General features: G+C 37.3%; 1 protein-coding gene and 1 long non-coding RNA gene across 2 annotated transcripts; one reads left to right on the forward strand and one right to left on the reverse strand.

The window, feature by feature from the left end:
• The first annotated feature begins 1,996 nt into the window (after window positions 1-1,996).
• LOC113676786 (WD repeat and HMG-box DNA-binding protein 1) lies at window positions 1,997-22,230 on the forward strand. Its single transcript, XM_089193452.1, has 28 exons — window positions 1,997-2,585; window positions 3,095-3,206; window positions 3,489-3,545; window positions 4,118-4,209; window positions 4,862-4,970; window positions 5,655-5,705; window positions 6,023-6,069; window positions 6,670-6,718; window positions 7,081-7,113; window positions 7,613-7,672; window positions 7,956-8,062; window positions 8,704-8,788; window positions 9,921-9,962; window positions 10,596-10,779; window positions 11,405-11,511; window positions 11,723-11,809; window positions 11,957-12,141; window positions 12,917-12,998; window positions 13,623-13,903; window positions 14,219-14,327; window positions 14,979-15,040; window positions 15,618-15,732; window positions 16,154-16,264; window positions 16,591-16,659; window positions 17,446-17,737; window positions 18,279-18,512; window positions 19,948-20,080; window positions 21,367-22,230. Exons 1-28 carry the CDS (start codon window positions 2,509-2,511, stop codon window positions 21,686-21,688), a joined length of 3,294 nt encoding a protein of 1,097 aa, XP_089049578.1. The 5' UTR covers window positions 1,997-2,508; the 3' UTR covers window positions 21,689-22,230.
• On the reverse strand, window positions 17,930-21,884 carry LOC149034121 (uncharacterized). Its single transcript, XR_016182831.1, has 3 exons — window positions 21,747-21,884; window positions 18,354-18,490; window positions 17,930-18,179 (listed from the first exon to the last, which is right to left on the reverse strand). It is a non-coding gene; the product is annotated as an uncharacterized LOC149034121 (long non-coding RNA).
• Window positions 22,231-22,606: the final 376 nt, after the last annotated feature.

Consider the following 22,606-nt stretch of genomic DNA (forward strand, 5'->3'; position numbering starts at 1 on the left):
TCCTCCGCAGTCACTAATATGAGCTGATATTTGCTGCACTCCAAACGGAAATCCTTGAGTATAGCTGCCTATTTAAAAATTTTTCTTCTGTTTGATCGTAAAGATACTTGGAAGCAACAAACAACTACACTCGGTTTACACGCCATAATGTGTTTGATGAAAACCATAGGCAGCCCAAGCTCCAGCTGTGAGATGATCATCATGCGGAATTACGTCAAATTCTCAATAAAAGCCCCGGCTTTTCTTATGTACGTTGAAAACTCAGGCGGCCTAAGCTCCAGCTGTGAGATGATCATCTTGCGCCATAACAGTTATGGCGGAATTATGAGAGTTTGCATGGGAATATTTACGACCGCTCTAAGGAATAAAAAAAAGGCAAATTCTCAATTAAAAATACTTCACCTTACTTCCACAGTGTATCGCTTGTTATCTGACCGCTTACTACGTTGAAGGAAACCCACTTTAGCGAGTTATCCCTTTCGAGGTTTTCTACGTACATAAGAAAAGCCTAAGGCTACACACTCCATTTCCAAACGCGTGATCCGAAAAGCGAAAAATCCAAGCTCAAAATGAACAGGCGGCCACAAATCCAATGCAGAATCCAAGCACATATACTGTAGTTTCATTTCAATTCACTACAAACTCAATCTTTCCCATGAAACCGCCTGGTCATTTTGAGCTAGGATTTTAATTTCCTTTTAATTGATTTTATGTTTGACCATTTTCCTTTTTGTAATTGTTATAATTCCCTGTAAAATATCATTCCGATCATTGATTTTTCTTTGTAATTAGTATTGCAACCAGGTTAGTTAATCCTTTCCTCAGGGTATTGTGCTGTTGCACTAGATGAGGATACGTTTCCACACTTTTTTCGGCCACATCTAAAGGGTTCTTTTTTCAGTGGTTTTTCGTATCTGGCGTAGCAGAGGTTAGAACCCCTAGTTTCAGAGTGCACATGTTAAGACTGTATCAGGATGCGTATGCTAGAAGACTGACTGACTCAGCCTAAATATACCTTTCACATGGAATGTCTCGTGTGAGTGTAGTCAGAATAGACCACGTTAACCGGCGTTTCTGCGCATGCACTGGTTCTCAGGCTTCGATAATCTGAACAAGAGCCATGTCAAAGGATTTTTGGATCCTGGTTGTTTTTAACTTTTCTTTTTTTTTTCATTTAAAACCCAACTTAAATGGGTATGTTCTTGTGAACTCAAAATCATTTTGCCTTGAAATATGGTGCTTGATAGGACATTACCTTCTCTACCTTTAGCCGAAATTTTAAATAAACTTCCGGGTGCTTATTCGAGTAAATATGATATTGACCTTCCAACACCTCCGTATTTAAAGATATAACACTTGTGATCCGCTGGAAAGACTTGACACTCCCGGTTCAAATTGAGTTGCCCGGGAGGGATGTTGAAGCTTCGAATTAATCGGTGCATAACTGGTGACGTCTGCTGAATGAAGACCTCGTGGACTCTGAGACCGGACTAACTGTGGTACAATTACAACCGACTCTTCTTACACACGTGAACAATTTTTCATTATTTCATCAATGCAACAATTTTGAGCGCAACCTACATCTCTGAACACTCTGATCTTCCACCGACCCTCTGAAGCGAGAGCACTCCTCCATCCAATTTATAATCAGTGATAGGGCTGAGTGAAGTCCAATGCGGTCTGTAATCATACGAATAAACTCAAAATCAGACAGCCGCGAGGCGGAAGTCCAATTCTTCACTCACGAGTATGATTACTGGCCGAATTGGACGACACGAAGTCCTTTTACCAAATTATCATAACCATTACGATTTCCGGAAAAGACAAATGCATTGATCTGAGAAAATATCTCCGGAAGAGAGATTGTCTACAGTTAAAATCTCCATCATTCCGTCATCGTCATCCTTTCTTTCTATAAGGTCACTGAACTTATAATAATTTTACATTTGATAATAGTGACATGTCGTCGCCGAAATGTCATGTTTTAATCTCGCTACTTTCTACTATGAAATGTTTTTCTCAATCTTTCTTTATCAGAAGTTTGTAGCATGAAAGCATCAGTTTTTGTGCCCGGAATTGTATCGAAAGACGACTAATTTTGTCAGCGGAATGATCGCCAGATAGTCATAAGGAACTAAAATGACCCTGGGCTCGAGATTGCCGCGGGAGTCGTTTCTTGGCTCTGTTTGGCTTTATCACATGCACTCCCTGAAATCTAAATTAAGAAGTTCATTCTGGATCATCGTAGCGTTGCTTAACAGAAACACTTTTTCCATGTGGAATTTGAGAGAGTGAGAGGTGAAATTACAGGGAGATTTGAAGACAAATGAAAGGGCAGCAAGTGCTTTTTTTTTCTGACTGCGAAAAGCTGGACCGAGGTTACCAGAATGCACTTCGATCCATCACTGGCGGGAAAATTCTTCTATCGAACGCGGGTAAAAGAGTTCATAGCTCAAAGCTGGAGGAAATCTGTACATTTTATTTCTGTAGCTTCCTCTAAAGGCCAGCATGCCGGCTGATCGAAAGCCTATGCGATTTTCTCACAGTGAGGGTCAAACAGATGTCTGTTTCGACGAAACGGGAAGGTAACTTAAGTGGAACGGTGTTTATGACCAGTTTTTTCAATCTCCATGATCAGTGGCGCGTTTTGCGGAATGTTATTTTCTTGTCGTTGGCAAAACAGTGTTTGAATTGGTGTCACTTCGCTACGTCGTCTGATCTTTCTGACTTAGATCACTTCTCTTAAAGAGGGATAGATTTATTAATCAATATGTCGACTGATCTCTCTACGAATATAATGCAAAGTAGGATCAAGGCAATGAAATGTTTACACGATCGAGCGTTCTAGTCTGTAGATTTCACTGCCAGCAAGGAGAAGTGATGCAAAGCTTTCGATAGATTCAATTCGTCCAATGAAATTTACATGAAATAAAGCAAGTTTTAGTTGTGATGAGATACATAATGGAAAAAAAACAAGTTAACTAGTAGTGCTAGAAGAGAGGGTCACTCGGTTTGTAAGCATACTGTACTTTTTCGAATCAGATACTTATAAATGTCGCTTTGAATCGCCTATCATTCACTGTTGTGGTTTCAGTTACCTTTTGACGTGTGGCTCAGATGGAGATGTACGTATCTACAAAGATTTTGATGATAGTGATCCGGAATCAGTTAGGGCTGGAGAAAATGTGACAGTCTTAGTAGTCAAGGTATATGCTTGCAAGCAGGAAATTTTTGTATTGCGTTAAACTGAAAGATTTAGTAAGAACCACATTTATTTTTGTATGGTGCTTCATATACATAAGCGCTGTGTGCCATTAGTTGGTCTCTGATCTTCTTTGCTTTATCGTTTCAAAATATTACAGAACGGGTTTTCGTAGAGCCACACTCAGCCTTATAATTTTCTTATTAGTAAAATGTTATTGTTGCTTATAATTTTGTGATGTTCGTAACATTTAAAATTGTTATTACTTTACGAAATTTTTTCACAGAACAATAAAATAGTCACTGCATCGGACAACTCTGTGCAAGTATTTACCTTCCCTGAGGTAGTTGTCAGTGTTTTGTCTTTATTAGTTAAATGATTTGCATCTATTTAATATATTTTGTGGCTGCACTTAGATATAAGCAGGGATTATTTTTATTTTCAATATTGTTACATAGCACTAAGTTTTCAAAGTTGTTTATCATAATCATAAAGAGGAATGCAGAGTTTGATCACAGAGTTTTCGATGAAATCACTTCACAACAGTGATAAAGTGGAATCCCAGCTTAGCTTGTGTATGATTTTAAACACTTTTCATAAGTTTCTAAATACATGGAAGATTTGTTTAAACTATAAATTGTGCTATACAAACCAAGTTTTGAATTGGTATTTGTAAAGTGTTTAAAACATAGACATGAAGTAAATGTTTATTTAACTTGAAGTTGTGGATTCTCAGTTCAGATCATGGAATGGAAAAGCTGAATTTCATTTAATAGACACAAATATTTTGTACAGTGGTAAAATAATTCACCATTTTTATTTTCAGCTGTTTTTTTTTTTTATTTAAGAAACTGGCTTGTAAGATGCATTAATAGTTTTTTCAGTGATTTTGAATGAAGTGCTTTGTAATATTAGGGGTCTCCTGATGGAATCCTCACAAGATTTACAGCTCCTGTCAATCACATCTGCTTTAACCAATCAGGAACAGTGTTTGCAGCAGGAGCAAGGTTTGTTAAATGGCTACTGAAGAAGAATTTCTGATTTGTGAAACAGTGTCCATGTGGTACTTAGAATAACTGTGAACAAAGGTCTCAGCAGATCTTTCCAGATGGAAAATTCTAGTAAAGAAAGCTGCAGGTGTTTGTTACAAACTTAGGACAAAGAAAATTCAAATCAGTTTGCCTGGGCCAATTTTACAGAAGAGTACTCCACAAATGTTTGCATGCTTCATTATACAATAAACTCATATCAATGAGTGTTTGATGTTTAATAATAATTATGCATGAAAAATTTGCACACTTTTGATTGGCTCGACTTGAGTGCATTTTTAATTACAAAAAGTGCATGCTGTCTTGACTTTCTGTAATGCTCTTTTTATATGAATTGTTAATATTTTATAATTTTAATTATTAATAAATATTATTTCTTGTGTAATTGGTGTAATAAGAATGAATAAATTTTACAAAGACTACAAATTACACTTTCCCTGTAGGCTCATGCAATATTGTTCTATTTGAAACATCTGCTTGTGCTAATATTAACAAATTGCACTTAAAATCATGTTGTCAGCTATATTAATTGCCACATGTTTTTAAGCCTGTAGAGAAAGTATTCAATTTTGAATATAATTTTCTCTAATAAATTTTTTACCACTTGCAGTGATTTCAATGTAAAGGTGGTCACTGTAGCAGATGGGAGCCAGAAAGTTCTCAGGGGCCATGAAGCACCAGTGTTAAGTGTGACAATGGATCCAAAGGACCAATATGTTGTAAGTGAACCCTTTACATCTTAACATCAGTATGCAGATTCTCCATACTGTGCTTTATACATTCTCTAACGTGCTGGCAAGGAGAATCTGTTCAACAATCGAGAGTTTCTTCAGTTGATGATCATTTCCTTTATTCTCATGACCTTAATGTTTGATATCAGGGATGATATTGAAAGGAGAAATTAGATGCTGGTCACTCTCAGGGATAAAGGGCTAGAGAATAGATTTTTCAACTTTTTATTGTAAAATCTCTATGTTCTGGAAATTTGATGTCCCCTGGGTGAAAATATAAATGAAATGTTATATAGAGAAAGAGGAGCAGATCTGAATTATGCTTGTAAAATTTAGAGGATGCTAATGACTAAAAATCTCCTAGGCTTTTTTTGGTTGTGGTTAAGCATACCTCTAGCTCTTTAGGCTTGTCAAATAGTTTGTTGATATAAACTTACATGTATGCTTTAGACAAAAAGAAGGTCAATCACATGCATTCCCCACCTCTCACCCAAAGTTATGCCTTTGTAGTGAGAGGGAGGGGAAGACATGTTTAAATATGTACCTCAAAAACCTGGAGGTACTTGAATTTTTTTCAAGAAGCATGAAGTGCATGCAGTAATGTATGGAAAAACTACTAGTATCAATAAAAAAATATAAAGCAGAATTAAAACTACATTATTTTTCATCTAGGCTTCATCCAGTTGTGATGGTACAGTTAAAATCTGGAATTTGGATGATCAGGTATTCTTTTTTTTTTTTTGCTCATTTATTTTTGTTATGTATAACAATTATGTTCACAAAACATTACAGCACTAATGCAGTCAGTGAATAAAAAAGGATAAAAAAGAAATGAAAGAAATATAGGTGGTGAAGACAGATAAGTAAGTAGGAAAATAAAAAAAAAAGCAAAGATAACTAAACATTATGATAATCACCAAAAAAAATTGTCATCAGGTATCCGTGGGCTGTTGATGCTTATGATTATTTAGTAATCTTAAATTTACAACTTTTTGCATTTACTTAATTAAGACGTTCACATGTTTATAATTTCTTGGCAGACCTGCAAGACAACTTTATCAATTCTTCCCAGGGTGAATGATACAAGGTAGACTTAAAATTGCTGTAGATTGAAAAATAAATGAATTACTGTGTTGTAAATACTAATTCACCTTCAAAATGGACTCAAGTGAAAAAAATTTATCCTGCTAAAGTGAGTTCTACAGTATTTGCTTTTTTATTTCCACGCAAAGGGCTGTGTATCAAATTTTACATCTGGTGACCATTTCATTATTGACCTTGGAGCCATGCTCTGAAAATGAAGGTCAACCCTTCAGCTCCCACAAGTGATCAACATGTAACTTCTCTCTGTAATATCCATACATCATCCAGAAAATAAGACATGAGAATACTAAAACTTATCAGGTAGAAGTAGTTATCTTGATCTAACACCAAATTTCCATGACTAACTGACAAGAAAATTTGTAATAGCTGGAGGGGAGAATTAATATTTGGATCTTAGAAATTCAAGGTTTTAAAAGGAAATCCTAAAAAGGACCTATCGATGTACACATAGATGCAATTAAGACATGGAAAAGTAGACTTCTTTGACCTTAATGGGATGGCTTCCCTTTTCATGACTTTTGCAATTTTCACATTAATGATATCTGACCACTATTAAATGATTTGGTAATTTTCATTTCTCTAGGATCTCAAAGACCTTGTGCCGACTTGCTTGGCAACCAGGCAGTGGCAAGGTATGTGCAGTGAATTTGATAGTGCCTTTGAAGTGCGTGCTCAAATACCTAGGAGTAAAATAAAAATGTGCTAGGAAGGTGGTTCAATCCAAGTCTAATGACTTGCATGTTGATTAAATTGCTCAATCAAGGAAAGACTAATTAGTAACCTGTCTGTAGCCAATCTGGACCTCCTGATCATTGATGTCTAGATTCATATTAATGGGATTAATATTCACTGAAATAAGTGATGCTAAGATGAAAAAAATTCATCTGAAATAAGGGATGCTAAGATAAAAAAATTCATCTGAAATAAGTGATGCTAAGATAAAAAAATTCATCTACCTTCTGTTTACTCTTCTCTTGTTGGAATCTTTTTCTAGTATGTGGCTGTTCCAGTGGATAAAACTGTCAAGGTACCCTATTATCCCTTTACACCCTAATATCAGAATGTATATTCTCCATACTGTTCTCTATACATTTCCTAAGCTACAGACAAGGAGATATAGTCTAACAATCAAGAGCTTCTTTAGTTATTGATAATTTTTCTTCATTTTCATGGCCTTAACTCAGGGGTGACATTCAGATAACCAGAAAGCCTGTTAGTCAATCAGTCAATCGGTCAGTCAGTCTGTTAGTCTGTGAGTCAGTAAGTCAGTAAGTTAGTCAGCGGTCAGTTGGTCTGTTGTTCAGTCAGTTGGTCAGTCAGCCAGCTGGTTACTCAGACAGCCCTATAGTCAGTCAGTTAATTACATCACCTGTGTATCCACCTGTCATGATCAGTCAGTCAGTCAACCATTCAGGGAGCAAATGAGTCACTGAGTTAGTTGGTTGCTGAGGGTCAGCTTTTGCTTAAACATTTGCCAAAAGTGGTAATGTTAATACTGATCAGTAATGGCTGTATTCTATGTTTAGGTTTATGAAAGAGATACATGGAAAAATACTTTCAACTTGGAAAAAGATGGTCACAGTGAGGTATAATTATGTACTTTTATGGCTAGACAATCTCTCTTAATTTTTTTTTTTACATTTAAAACTCCTCATAAGATATCCAAATTGTTCATCAGAAAGATGAGGATCATGGTGACATCAAGGAAAATGTTACCTTTCATTGTGTCACCAAATGATTTTAAGACAGTATTGACAGAGGGGGATACTTTGGTGAATGCTAAAATTGAGGAAATACAGTATTTCTTAATTATCTAATTATTACATAAATGCAGTGGGTAAATATTTCAAATGTTATCTGGTATTTCAGTTGGTCTCTCTGGTGTCTTGGTCTCCCTGTGGTAACTACATTGCATCTGCCAGTATCAATGGAGAGATATTTATCTGGAAGGTGGCAACACAGGCAGTTATTGAGAGGTTTGGGAAGCAAATAATAGGAGTGTGTTGAAAGATGCCCCAAGTTACTTACTGGGGATGGACTCAAAAATTGTTCTTTCAAATTGCTTTGTCTTTCCTTGGGCAACTTGAGGAGAATTTGATGTTGTCAAGAGTCACTTGTTGATAAGGCTTTATCATATAAACCGTGGTATTTTTTAAGGATCTCCAGCCCCTGAAAAAGCTCTATACACGCATGTAAAAGTAGGATAATTTTTTATGTATGTTTATTATTGCCAATCGGCTGCTGACAAGTTACTTGTCTTGCATGTCACCCTGTTGATAAAAAGAATGGCAAAACATTCACCATTCTGAATCCAAGGTCATATGTTTTGTTTTCTTGTCAGTAGAGGGCTATTGTGTTTATGTAATAAACAAAATAATACACGGTTGCTTGTAGATAGGAAATTTCTCTTGAATTGTACAACTCAATATCTCACTTGTCTGCTGGGCTAGCTCATTAGGTATCAAGTTTAAAACTCTTGAAGCAAAATTTCATTTCTTTGCATGCTTTAAAATATGGCATCAGACTACTCTTGATATTTTTAAAATCAAAATACCTCCGGAAAAGGATTTAGATTGACTAAGGTCATGAAATTTGATGAAGTATTATTTCATTCTAGGATAACTCATGAAAATGGACATACAATTTGTGGCTTGGCGTGGAATCCAAAAGGGAATAAAGAAATTGCTTATACTGATAATCAGGTGAGCAAAATTGTGATAATGTTTGAATGGTGTTATTTCATGCAGGTGTTTCAAAATGTTTTGAAGTAGGTGTCAGACTGGGCAAAAGTATGTGACTGTAAAAAGTTCATTAAGGGCCAAAATGTAATTATTTTGACGAGAGTAACTGGCAACATGTTATCAAGTAGCCAGCAGAACTGTGGTGATCATGGGCCTGTTTCGAAGTCCATGTTTTGATATGTGTTAATAACTTTTTATACAGCTGAGGCAGGGAGCCTTTGACACAGACAGTAGGGTTTACCCTGACAAGATTTGAGCAGGTGCCTATAGTTCAAAGGGTGGTTTGAAAATGATTCTTAGTAAAGGAATGGATAAAGTTGTACTAAATCCTAGAAAAATGAGGATTCAGCCTCCCTCCAAACTCTTGGCTTCTAAGCTTAGTTGCTAGTACCAGTAGAACCTGATCATTGTCTGAGATGCTGATAGATTTCTTACCCTTCACACCCCTCCCCCTAACCCATATCCTACAACCTTCATCTCTCACCCTATCCTCTTCCTCTGTTCCCTAAACCCCTCATGTTTCTCCTCCTTATTCTTTAGTCATCATCTTTCATTCTTTTTAACTTACTCTAGATCCTACAGAATCATCTTTCATCTCTCATCCCTCTCCTCCCCCTCTTATTTCTGACTGTTTGCCTGTTATTAGTCTCCCTCTCCCTCATCTTACATCCTTCGTCAATCACCCCTCATCTATTACCTCCAACCTTTCACCTCTTACCCCTCCCTGTACCTCGTCCCACTAATTCATCTCTCACCCCTCACTCCTCCCCATCCCTCCCTCCCTCCCCATCAACTGCTTTTGCCTCACATCCCCAACCCTCTCTGCCATAACCCTCACTCTTTGTCACTCACACTCATCACTCTCACTCTCCCTGTTTCATAATAAATATTATCCATCCTTGATGACCTCAAAAGTTTTGAATGATTGATACTAAAGGAAAGATTTTAGAGTGTATTTATGTATTCTGTCCCCAAACCCAACTCAAAGACTTTGATTAGACCATAATGCCTTAAGCTAAAAGAATACTAACTGTGATAAACTGCGATAAACTGCGGAAGACAATAATTTTTAATTTGTTTGGATTTGCTACAGGGTCAGTTTGGTGTCTGTGAGAATGTGATACCAAATGATGAGGTTAGTTATGGATTTATTGCACCTTTTTTTAAATTAAAAAAAAGAAGAAAATGAAGGTAATGAAAGGAACATATAATGAGAGGTATAATGACAAAGCATCTTAATGTGATTTTTCAAAAACTCTACAGAGTGAACAGAAAAAACAAAGAAACGAACAAATGTTTAAAATTTGTTGGTACAGGGTCTAATTATTGTCATTATATTTGGGTTATATTTTCTTGGACCCCATGGGAACCAAGGAGATGGTTTTAGTGGCATGTGGTTCAAGATATCCAGGATAGAACAAGAGTGATGCTTGATGACAGGGTTGTGAAAATTTAGTTAGCTGGCGGCCATCATGCTCAAGATTGGGTTGTCAGGATGCAAGACGGCAAGAAAGCATGAGTAGAATATGAGACCCAACCACATCTATGCCTAACAATGTTTGTGCATTTCCTTCAAAACATGAAGATATGTCTATGCATGAGCTTGGGAAAGAAACTCAACACACAAATGAAAGAGATCTTGTAACATTGAGTTATAATATTACCCCTTTATCTTTTGTTTTTACCTTGAGCAAAAATATCCTGTACATTATGAATGAAGAATTACCTCCTTGTGTCTCATTTACATTGGGTTACTTTGCTTTTACAGGTGAAAAGCTCCAATCACTCTGTAACTGACAATGATGTCATGGATGACAGTTTGATGACTGCTGCCATGGATGCTGATAGTGATGATGAACAGCTTATTGGGAAGAAGAAACCCAAAAGCAAGTCCACAGCTTGGATAGACGAGGAGGCAGAGGATGATGATGATGATGATGATGAGTTCAAAGGTTAAAAAATTGATGCCAAAAGCTGTTAGAGATTTTTTAGTACCACATGTTAATTACCCTGAATAAGATGGAATGTTCATCCCCTATAAATAACCATTTCCATGAAATTTTGATGTTTTACATGACCTCTTCTTTGGATGACAGTGTGGGAGGGAGGCAGTGTGGCTGAATGGTTAGGGTGCAGTTCTCATAATCCAGGGGTCTCTGGTTCAAGCCTTTCACTCTGCTACTCACCGGATTTGTTCTAGGATGTCCCAAGTTGGTCTGCCTCCTACCAGCTGGGGTTCTGAAATACTATGTTTATTACAATGTTCATTTCCTGATATTTATAAATGTATTGAGACTTGTGAAACGTGTCCCAAGAACTGTCATTATTTTCAGGACCACTCTTTGCTGGTTGATCACATTACATGACCAGAGCCACTCATGAGTTTAAATAAGTTACTTTTGAGAAGTACTAAAGGCTACTTTCAAATAATTGAATTCTCATTGCAACAGATTGTGATTAAGTAAGTCTTCATCATGAAGTTTCCATTCTTTTGAAAAAAAATTTCTTAATTTTTTTACCTTGTTGTACCTGCATTAATATTTTTCTAATTTCTACCCCTTTTTCTAACTACACTAGACATCCGTAAACTAAAAGCAGCTTTGGCAGCTCCATTAGACTTTGGTGATGGGGGGAATGATGGAGACACAGCTAGTGAAGTGTCTGCACCACAGGCCCCTAAGAAGGTAAAATTTTAAATAGATTTGTACTGATTCACAGCTGTCAAAGACAGAATTAGTATTTAACTTGACAGAGATAGAGCAATTCACTATGTGCATAATTTTTATTAATTAACAGAATTCCTTCCACCCTCTTACCCCAAAAAGTTATAAACATTTGTTTCAAGAGGGACTAAATGACTGACAGATAATTATTTTGTCTTGCTTTTGACGTCAGGAAGTGATCCACACTCCATTTATTCCAGTACTCCAGCCACCTTTCCAACCAGGTTCAACCTCAGTCCACTTAATGCACAGGTTCATGGTTAGTAAATTATATTGTTTAACTCTAGTATAGTCCTTTCCTGAGTGGAACATGCTTTGGGCTTGAGCCTTGCTTGCAGACTACATAGTAATGTTTCTGGTGCAGGACCTTTTCCTAACCTTAGTGCCTATCACTGTCCATCTTCAGGTATGGAATTCAGTTGGAATAGTACGCTGCCACACAGAAGATGATATATCATCAATAGAGGTTGAATTCCATGACACAAGCACCCATCACCCTTTACATCTGACCAATCATCTGAATCACACCATGGCTGCACTGTCATCCACTGCTGTTTTGTTAGCATGCAAAGCTCATGAAGATTCACCAAGGTACTGTAATTCTCAATAACCCCTTCTCTCCAATTAAAGGTCTGCTTATCAGGTATCCATACAGTCTATCATACATTTCTTATAACCCTGGTTTTGGGGCTTTCCTGTTCAAACAAGCAATAGCTGCCATTATAATCCATCAATTTATTTATTTTGTGCACAGTTGGTCTAAATACAACAAAATTACAAAAAATGCCCACTTGATGTATTCCAAGTGATATTCCCCAATTTGCAACCCTACCTCCGCTACAATAAAAGTCTGTGTTTAAGATTTAATTCATGATGGGAGAGTAATGAGCTGCTGTTAAAAAAGGAAGGGCCTTTTTTTTTTGTTCATAAAATCATACCAGAGAACTAGGAAAAGTAAACATCCTATGCAGCAAACAATAAGCTGTTTGTAGGCTTTTCTTGGAGCATATTGGTTCCTCATAGCTCACAGTGTTCTTCAAGCTTTGCTCTCAGAAAATTGATTACATCTTGGAACAGATGATGTTTGCAGACAAAATTAAATAAATTATTTTCTTGCCAAATGGAGGCTATTATTTATTTCTGTGTTTTATTCCTTTTCATCAACTTTCTGTGTGAAAAAGAATTTTTATAGTGAGCAGAAAATTTTATTTAGGTTGGTAAAATGGTTGATGTATATTTTCAGGTGAGGGGTGGGTGTGGGGTTTCAGAGCATGTCAGACTCAGGGGCTCTTCTAGGGATGCCTAATGATCTTGAAAATGTAGCAATATTTTATGTGCAAACTTGGATTATTTTGCATTGTTGCAGTAAGCTTGTTTGCATCCATTTTGGAAGCTGGGATAATTCAAGAGAATGGACTGTTGCATTACCTGAGGGAGAATCAATCCAAGTATGTAGGCTTAAAATTCCCATTTAATATTTGAAATATGAAGCAAATATGGTTCTATTTAAATTGAATGATTTCAAGGTAATAAGAAAGGATTTTATTGATGTTTTAAGTTCAAAGACACATAACAAAAGAAACAGCTTTCAAATACTGGTATAAACCACTTCCTTCATTGAATGACAGTGGTTTATGAGCAGGCTGTCATTATTAGCACTGCAGGATGAGCATTTTGCTGCCTGCTGGACAAGCATCTCGCTGCCTGCAGGAAGATTTGAGACAATTCAGGAGAGGTCTGCTGGGGGTGTGGCACTCATTATCAGTGCCTTATTTTCAGGTGAGGGGTGGGGTAGGGTGGGATTTGGGAGAGAGACAGACTCAGGGGCTTTTTTATGGCCAGTCTGGTACTCAGTATCATGCAGTGCCAGATCACTTGCAATCTTTTTGCTGGCCAGTGTTGCTCATTCCCTCAAAATTATTTGAAGGTGAAGAAAAGTTTAAAATGAAGCGTTGATAATGGCAGACTACTTACTAGCCAGAATAACAGGAGCCTGTAAATAAATCATAAAACTTGCTTGTTTCATTTTCTTAGTCAAACAGCTTCTTATTTACTGCATTTAAATCTGTTAGGCAGTGGCAGTTGGCAGCTCTTTTGCAGCTATTGCAACTGACAAGCGTTTCCTTCGCATCTTCACCATTGGTGGGGTTCAGGGTGACATTCTGAGCCTTCCTGGCTCAGTGGTGTGTATGTCTGGACACAAGAACCAGCTGATGGTTGTGTTTCACATTAACAATCCCCTCCCTGGTGAGCAAGCTTTAGCTCTTAAATTACTGGATTTGAAGCACAACCAGGAAATAATTGCAGAGGAGAGGGTGTTGCTGAGTGAGAAGTCAACACTGGCATGGCTAGGGTAAGAACTAAGTAACCATCCTATAGAAGCTTGCCTTAAATCAGGTCCCCTAACCCCCCTCCCTTATCTGCATTTCCAGAGGTGGTACACTCCCATAATCTTGAAGCAGAGGAATTTGGATTTTTTTGGAAAAAGCCAATATTTTTCTGCATTGTTTCTCTGCAGCTCAAGTTTGAAAAAACTTGAAACCTTAATACTCAGAACTCCTCTGAAGTGATTAGTGACAGTTATAACAGTATCTAGAGATTTTGCAAAATTTGATTTGTGATGTGGCAGTAATTTCAAGTGCTTGATCTTTTTTCTTTTCCTTCAAAGTTTCTCTGAGGAAGGTACTCCAATCACTGTTGACTCAGCAGGTGTTGTAAGACTGTTATCAGGTTCCTTTGGTACATCTTGGTCCCCAGTTTGTATCACTAAAAGCAATGTAAGTGTGAGACTGGGAATATCTCAGTAAAGCTCATGTGTTAATTACGTGGTGCTCACATGTTTAGGGGAACGTGAGGATTGCCTTCGCCACACAAAGTCAAGGATTTTAATGGTTTAACCTCCCACATTAGGTGAAAGTAAAGAAAATAACAAAGAAGATCAGATAACAAAATGTAAAGGCACTTTACCTAAACGAAACTTCTTGAAGATGAAATTTGCTGTTATTTCCTTTATTTTCATTGGTTTTATTTATCAGTAAGTTCAAATTTTTCTACTAAGGTGTATTTTTTCCAGCCATGTCCACACTTTGCTTTCTTCATATTCTATGAGTTGTTTTTTTATGTTGCTGTCTTTCTATACTCAAATTTTCCTTGTTACTCCTTTCCTGATCTGCAACTATCCTCTATTTTTTTCCCCATTCTTTATTAACCTTTCCTCTGCTCTGCCCTCCTCTTATGCTCTCTTCTTTCTTCCCTCTTTTCAATCTCCTTCCTTCCATTCTTCAATCTTCGAGGGTTTCTCATTTCTCCATCATCCTCCTGTTTTGGACTGTCTACCCTTACTCCCTTCCACTCTTCATCTGCTCACTTTTTCTTCTCTCTTTCATTCCATGACTGATGTACAATTCAGGGATTACTTTTTATTTCAGATGAAGAATAAGTCTGACAATTATTGGGTGGTTGGTTTGGATGAGAAAAGCCAGCAGATCAGGTAAAAGACCTCCTTCAGCTTTTTTCAGCTTCACAATACAGTGCTTTTAATGAGACCTAGCACTCACTAGAAATCTGGTGTATATTCTGTTGTGAATCGCCAGGTATACTCTGAAAGCTTTCAAGCAAACTCATGAAGAGAGACCTACAACACCTCATGATCTTTTAGAGTTCTTTCAGTTAACTATTACCTTCAAAAACAAGTTTTGATAAAAATGATTGATATTGTCTTATCATATAATCCAGCATACATTTCCAACAAAAGAAAGATTTTGAGTTTCCAAGAAGATACTGATTCAGCTCTTGGTAACCAGTAACCATATGGCCTTTAAGGGGACTTTTTGTGTGAAACTTAAGAGCAGGCTTGCATGTTAGCAAATGGAAGATTTTGGTCAGAAATAGAACGATCAGTTAAACAATTGTTATAAAGGACTAAGGTTTACGGAAGTGACAAGGAAAATCGAGAGCACTACAATAATCATAAATCAAGTTACCTCTTTGGGATAGTCGAAACTCTCAGGTTTCCCTTTGACTATCTAACACAGCATTTTATTTGTTGTACTATTTGGCCCATTCAGGTGCATCTACTGCAAGGGGTCAACATACCCACCCACCCTGCCACGCCCTGTGCTTGTCCTTATGCCCTTGCAACTTCCGTTTTGTGAAATGACGACAGAGAAAGGACAGCTAGAGGTATGTGGAGCAACTAGAAAAGTCTTGTTAAAACAAGGCTGCAGTATGCTAAACCAGGAGCACATATGCTCACCATCTGCTATTAGCTACTCATGGAGTGATTCATTAATAACTCACCTTCATGCTCATAGCAGACGGCTCTAAATGTACCATACATGTAGTTTTATCTTCCTCTTAGCTGCTTATGCTGCAGTGTGGAAATAAATAGATTTGTTGTGAAGGGGAGAAATTTTGCCTTCTTCAGGATTAAAAGGAAAGAAAATAAAGTCACAGGAAAAGCATGGTTTTCAATCTGTCTTATGTTTACATGTGTAATAATTTTTAGGGTATGTTTTTACGTCGAAGGTCGCATTAGCTATATCACAAGGTGAAAAATTCTTTCGGGTACCTAACGGAATTTTTTTTCTTTCCTCTTATACAGGAAACATATGTTAGGTCAAAACTCGTGTTCGGAGCATCTGATGAGAGAGATGAAGCTTCATCAAACCTGGCAAAGACATCTCAGATTCAGAGCATCATGAAGTTGTTTGCGGTGTGTATCCTTTTTTTTATTATTATTACTACCGGTATTATAATTATTATAATTATAATAGTGATTATTATTATTGCTATTATCATCATTTAATTTATTTTTCGGTTCAGTTCAAGGAGTATAATTTGAACTAATCTTTTTTTGCAACCTTCAAGTCTTTATTTCAACTATTGAATGATCAAAAATATGTTGTCACTGTTTAGTATTTTGTGGCGTCTATGATGGAAGTGATTTTATGACCTTGAAGGTCTTTCAGAAGTTAAAAATTATTAGGAGGAAATGGTTTGAATGTAGCAGCAATATGCTTTTTTTTCTTTTAAATTTAGTTGGCCTGTAAAAGTGATAGAGAGTTCCGTGCAATGGAGTTGTGTGAACTTCTACCAGATGCCCATTCTGTAAGTATATTCAGTGACCTTTTCGAGTTCAACCCTTTAACCCCTAAGAGTGACTAGTATCAAATTTCTTCCTACAATATCACCTGTCAATCACATGTTAAGGTCATGAAAATAAAGGAAATGATTACCAATGAAAGAAGCTTTTGATTGGTAAACAAATTCTCCTTGTCAGCACCTTAGGAAATGTATAAAGAACAGTATGGAGAATATGCGTACAGATTTTAGGATGTAAAGGGTTAATAATCGTGTTATCTGCTGCACTTGTGTACTCTTAATGTCACGATTCCTTTCAATTGGCACGAGAAAAGGCCTTGGCTTTAACGTACAATCATTTTTAAAGATGTTTTTCAATCAGAACTGGTTATGTTATTCAGAACACCGTTTCAATCCTTTAGGCTTTTGTTTACTGAGACAATTTCCAATGACCTAAGAGAATAACTTGTAAGTATGAGTGCCTTTGTCATTAGGGTAAGCCAGCAAAATGTACACATGTTGGCCTCTGCCAGGCGTTTAATCAGTGAAAGAGGTGCCATAGTAGAACATAACCAAAAAAAGGAGAGGGGTTTTCAGTGGAAATGCATAGAGATCCCAGGCTAAGCGTAAATGAACTCGCAAGGAGAATGCAAAACAAAAAAAAATTGCGTCAGTAGAGGTACGCCTATTATTGTCACTTGTCTTTCGACAACTTTTTATAGTCAAATCACCAACCCACATGTAGGATAAGTGACCAATACCTGCAGAAAAAAATGATACAACATGACTTAGTGTAGCTCTTTCCTTCCTAAGGTAAGTTTAGCAATAAAATATGCAGCACGGAGCAGACGCATGAACTTGGCAAATCGACTGGATGAGTTGGCCCGTGAAAAGGCAAAACTGGAAGCTGAGGAGGAGTTTGAGGACGATTTCCAACAAATTGATTGGCCTGTAAGGAGGAGTAAGGTATCTTCATCAAGGGTGGGTAGTCATCGGCCTTCTCATACACCACGAGAAGTTGAACAAGAGGAGGAAATCGAGGAGAATGAAGTGGACTATGACATGGATGTTGACGATGACGATCAACAGGTTTCCAGAAAAAAAGGTGGTGTGTCACCATTTGCGTTTTTCTCAGGTTGTAGCAAATGTAAAAAGAAAGCAGCTTAGGTGATGTGCATTTTACTGAAAGGTGCACACACATTCCAGAATTTTTCTGATAGAATTCTTTTTGACTGAAACGTGTTAGCACCTGTACTAGCCTGTACTAATTTACCATTGAACAAGTGATCATCACATGTCAAAGAGAAGACAGTGGTTTAATGGTTGGTTCGTTGGACTTGGAGTGCATGGTCTGGGTTCTAATTATAAGCAGGGTGACTGTGTTGTGCTCTTTGGTAAGACACTTTACTTCCACAGTGCATCTCTCCACCCTGGAGGGTAATTGTTCAGGGAAACACTGCATGTACGTAGTACTTTAGGGTCCTTGAACCTCCGATGGACTAACATTCCGATTCAGGCCTTGTAACATTACTTCTATTTGTTTCATGCTAAAATGAAGAAGATAAATGCAGAAATCAGCCTTGGCTTTCTTTGAAGTTTTTCTCCTACGCAGACTAATAACATTTATTCAAATGGTTCTTTTACAGAGAGGAAGGGCTTATCAAGATTGGATAGTCAAGACTTAGGATCAAAACTCATTTCAAATGCAAAGTCTAACCCACCTTTGTCGCCTCTTCCGAGCTCAAATCCAAGTCAAGGCCGATCTAATCCCTTCAGAGTATCTAGTCCTGGAAAAAGGGCGTCTGGTGTGTGTGGGAAGAGTTTTTTCGACAGCGTGGAGGAAGAAAAGAAAGCATCACTGCAAAGGAAAAGCAAGATATGTGAGTAAAGCCTTAATTTGGCTAAAAGTGGTGTTAATATTTTGAGAAGTCTCTCTGCACGAAAGAAACTGCACTGTTATTGAATCTAACCCTGCAGTCGCTCTGAGGAAGGGCTAACGCTCGAAACCTTAGCTTTATTAATTCTTTACAGTGGCCAATTTTCATTATAACCTAACACGCACACCAGGCCTACCTAATTCCTAGGGAGCTACCGCGGTAAAAATGCTTACGTACGCTCAGCCGTGCATCCATAACATGACATATGTAGTTTCGCTTTGGCTGAAATATCTCGTCGAGTTTAGCCGTGAAGTTTCAAAATTGTCAAGAAGACTGATTTTCCGTTTCATCCTAACTGAGATCGACCTTTTTGAGTGCAAAATTAAAAGAAAATATGCTAAATAATACTCGTTTCGAAAAACAATTTGCGTGTCATATGAACTTCGTAATAGACCTCCCTCACCGTGGAGTCTCTGTGGCTCAGTGGTAGAGCATCAGAGTGTGGAATCCAAAGGTCTGAGGTTCAATTCCTTGTGGGGACTCAGAATTTTTTCTGTCCCATGCTTGTCAGAAGACGAAAAAAGATCTTTCTCAACAGTGAGCGTGTAGCTCTTCCAGGCGACGAAATTAGTTTTGTAGTTGACAATACTTCATTCCCAAAAGCGATTCAAATTATGGTTGTAAACAACACTGATTTTTCTGATTTCAACTGAGGCTTTGCCACATTGGATACTCTTCATTGTCAACTCAGTTAATAAAAGCAAATGATCTTGTTATACCTCCATCGATGCAGCACCACAATTTATTTAGAAACTTACTCCCTTCATTCACTTGAAGAAACGGTTTGCTTAGATTGACAAGAATTAATCAGGCAAGGTAGGCAAGAATTAATCAGAGAGGAATGAAGCTGTTTATAAATGGTGGCAAAAGTAATGCAAATTATTATATAACTGGCTTTGCAAGTGAGCAAGTTGAAGCATGTCCTCAGTTCTTATCTGCTGCTTAAACGGGCAAGATAAAGTAAACCCTGTGTTCTGATTGGCTCATTGGCTAACCTTGTGGGAGTAGTTTCTAACTTCTGGGAACAACAGAAAAAGATTGACAGCGAAAAGTGTTTAGCTAATTTTTAAAGACTTTTTTCATCAGTATTTTGTGACGTAGAAACTTCTTTAGATATTTTAGAAGAATGAAGGGTTTGTAAACAGAATTTCAACCTATTCTAGGCTTTCACCAGTAAAAACGAAGCGCGATAGTAAACTGAGAAGTGATAAAACAAGGGAGGCCTGGGTTGACTTGACCCAAGCGTACCTCGCGATTTTACTTAGCATATACTATGACGCCGATTGTTATTTCGCTCGGTTTTGTTAACTTGACACCTGGAACAGGCTAACAGAATTTTAAGCTATAAACCCTTCTCAAAAAGCACTCTACCTTACAGCTCCTGATTCCAAGCCAGTTCAGAAAAAGAAAAGAGGAAAACAAACCACTTTGATGAAAACACCTCCAGAGAAAGAGAAAGCAACAGTGAATAAGGAAACATCGCCAGAAAGGAAAAACCCACCCTCTAAGAAGTAAGTGGAGAATTGTCCTTTTTTTCAGTATTACATCATTTGACCATTAGAGCACTGGAACACCCAGTATTCCGTGCTGCTAGGCTAAAACACGAACAGAAGGAAGAGCGGCAAAATGCTTCCACTTAATGATTTGTTTTGGTTTTCTCTTAGCAGGCTTTTTAAAAAACAAACTTTAAACGCTTCAGATTGTTTTGTTGGTATTAACACATTTAAATGGTTTCATCTAGGTTGCTTTCATCTTTTGTGCATGCCTTATGCGGTCGATGCAATGCTAAGTTGAGGCTCAAGGATCTTTTTCGAAAACTAGAAGGCAATTATACTAGAAAAAGGAGTAATGGAGTGGTTGTAAGTCCCTTATTCGATGGTCTAACATGATAAAAGCGGACATATGTGAGGCGTGACATATGCGGACATATGTGAGGCGTGAGTGGCCCAGTGGTCAGAGCGCTGGACTCTGGGTCGGACGGCCCGGGTTCGAGTCCTGGATGGGGCACTACGTTGTGGCCTTAAGCAAGTCGCTTCACTCACCTTGCTTCGTCTTCTCGGATAAGACGTTAAGCCGGAGGTCCCGTCTCCTGCAGGGTTTGGGGTAGGAGACGTTAATTTCCCACGCACGAGATTACTGTGTGATGGATGTCCTCCCCTGGGTTGGGTTGGGTGGATTTTAGTGTTGTAATGCGCACTCGATCATATTATCGCATGTTAGACTGCGCAATATAAGAAATAAACATTATTATTATTATTTATTACATTTCCCCGTGGTCACTAATTGCTCTTGAATCTGCCCGTATTTATACATCTTATTCGATGGTTTATCATTTGTTATTTGAATTTCAAACTCCGAATATTGCATTTCTAGTTTTCTGATTGGTTTACTCAACTCTGGTTTTCAGCTCATATTCTGAATCACCTTAGTGGCAACTATTGTGGAGCTGAAAAAGGGCTCCAAATATCCAAATGTTGTGGATTTAATGAAAATCAAGAAGAAAATTATTCCATCTGCGCTTGTTGGATACGCGATTGATATGGCCAACTCATAACAAATGTGCTCGTATAGAATAATTGTTTAATATGGGCAGGTCTTTGCAAGTTGCATCTTCTTTTTTTTCCACGCCCCGTAGGGACAACTTGATATACTGGGGAAAAGACATGAATTTACAAAATATTGGTAACTTGATGACCAAACTTCCTTGTCTAATTTATAGATGAGATTTCTAATAACTCAAAGAGAGGAGTATTAAAAGATCTTGGAAGGTAAAACGTTCATGTTTTATTTCTGACAGAGTGAATGGTTTTACCCTTTGGTTTGAGGAGAACAAAGGAGGTTTGTCAGAAGAAAATCCTGAGCTGACTGGTACTGATCTTGTTAAATCTGCCATGCGACAATGGAAGGCACTTGATGAAGATGAAAAGATGGAATGGAACAATAAAGCAAAGGAAACTGCAGAGGAAACGGAACAAGGAGAAAAGAAACGCAAAAGAGAAATGTCAGATGAGGAAAATGAAGACTCTTTAAATACAATTAATTTAGCTAAGAAGACAAAAGAATCAGGGGTGAAAGTTACAACATCCAAACTGGCAGGATTTGTTTATAACAAAAATTAAGTGCAGATCTCCTGGTCAGTGTTAATTTATAACAGTCATGAAATTTATAGTAACTTGCCTGTTGTCTCCAAGACTTTCTTGGAGTTAGCCACTAAGTACAGGTTTTGGTTATGGAATTGATAGATTGATGGATTCAAGCAGTGGAACTTGACAGGAAAACTGAAAAAACAAAAGAACAAATGGGAACTATTGAAAAGGATTAAGATAACATTTAACTGCATCCGAGAGAACTTTAAGCATTCACTTGCCATTTTCAAGATTTTTTCATATTTATTGTATGAAAATCTCATTGCTAAAAATCCTTGCTATTATGTGGCTGTGCTTTTCCCATTTTAAGATTGTTGCTAATGGTTGAAACTATTTAAAGACTAAGTTTGACACTTTTTTTATCCTTAGTTTTGCATTGTCCCAGAACTCTTATTTTATAACTACAACTAAGACAAGCAGGGAAATCTCATGTCATAATTTTTTGAAAAAATTGATATATTTACTTGTCAATATTCCGTATCAGAATGAATTTCAATAAATTCAGTCATTTGAAAGGATGGGCATCAATATTGTATCTTCTCGTGAAGAAGTCGCGATGTACCTTGATTTGTTCGTATATCAAAACTATCTCTAAATGAGAAGAGTATGACAGTCTGAGTTTAAAACTTCCTGAAAATTCTCTGTCTTGTTTTGAAAAATTCCCCCCAACCTAATTAATAATACAACTAATTGCTTTTGCACTATAAGTTGAGGCTTTTTCCCATTGCATCAGAGAGAATAATTTATCATAGCATCTCCATTACTATCCATACTCCAGTGACAGCTGACAATTTTCCACTCCACAATTTTCCTCCTCCTGTTGAGTTTGCTTTTGTCTTGAATCTTGCTGAAGGTTTAACATCAATAGAAACAAATTTAAAATCTGGTTTT

Source organism: Pocillopora damicornis, chromosome 14, assembly GCF_964200805.1.
Source record: "Pocillopora damicornis chromosome 14, jaPocDami1.2, whole genome shotgun sequence".
In the NCBI taxonomy this organism is placed as follows: Eukaryota; Metazoa; Cnidaria; class Anthozoa; order Scleractinia; family Pocilloporidae; genus Pocillopora; species Pocillopora damicornis.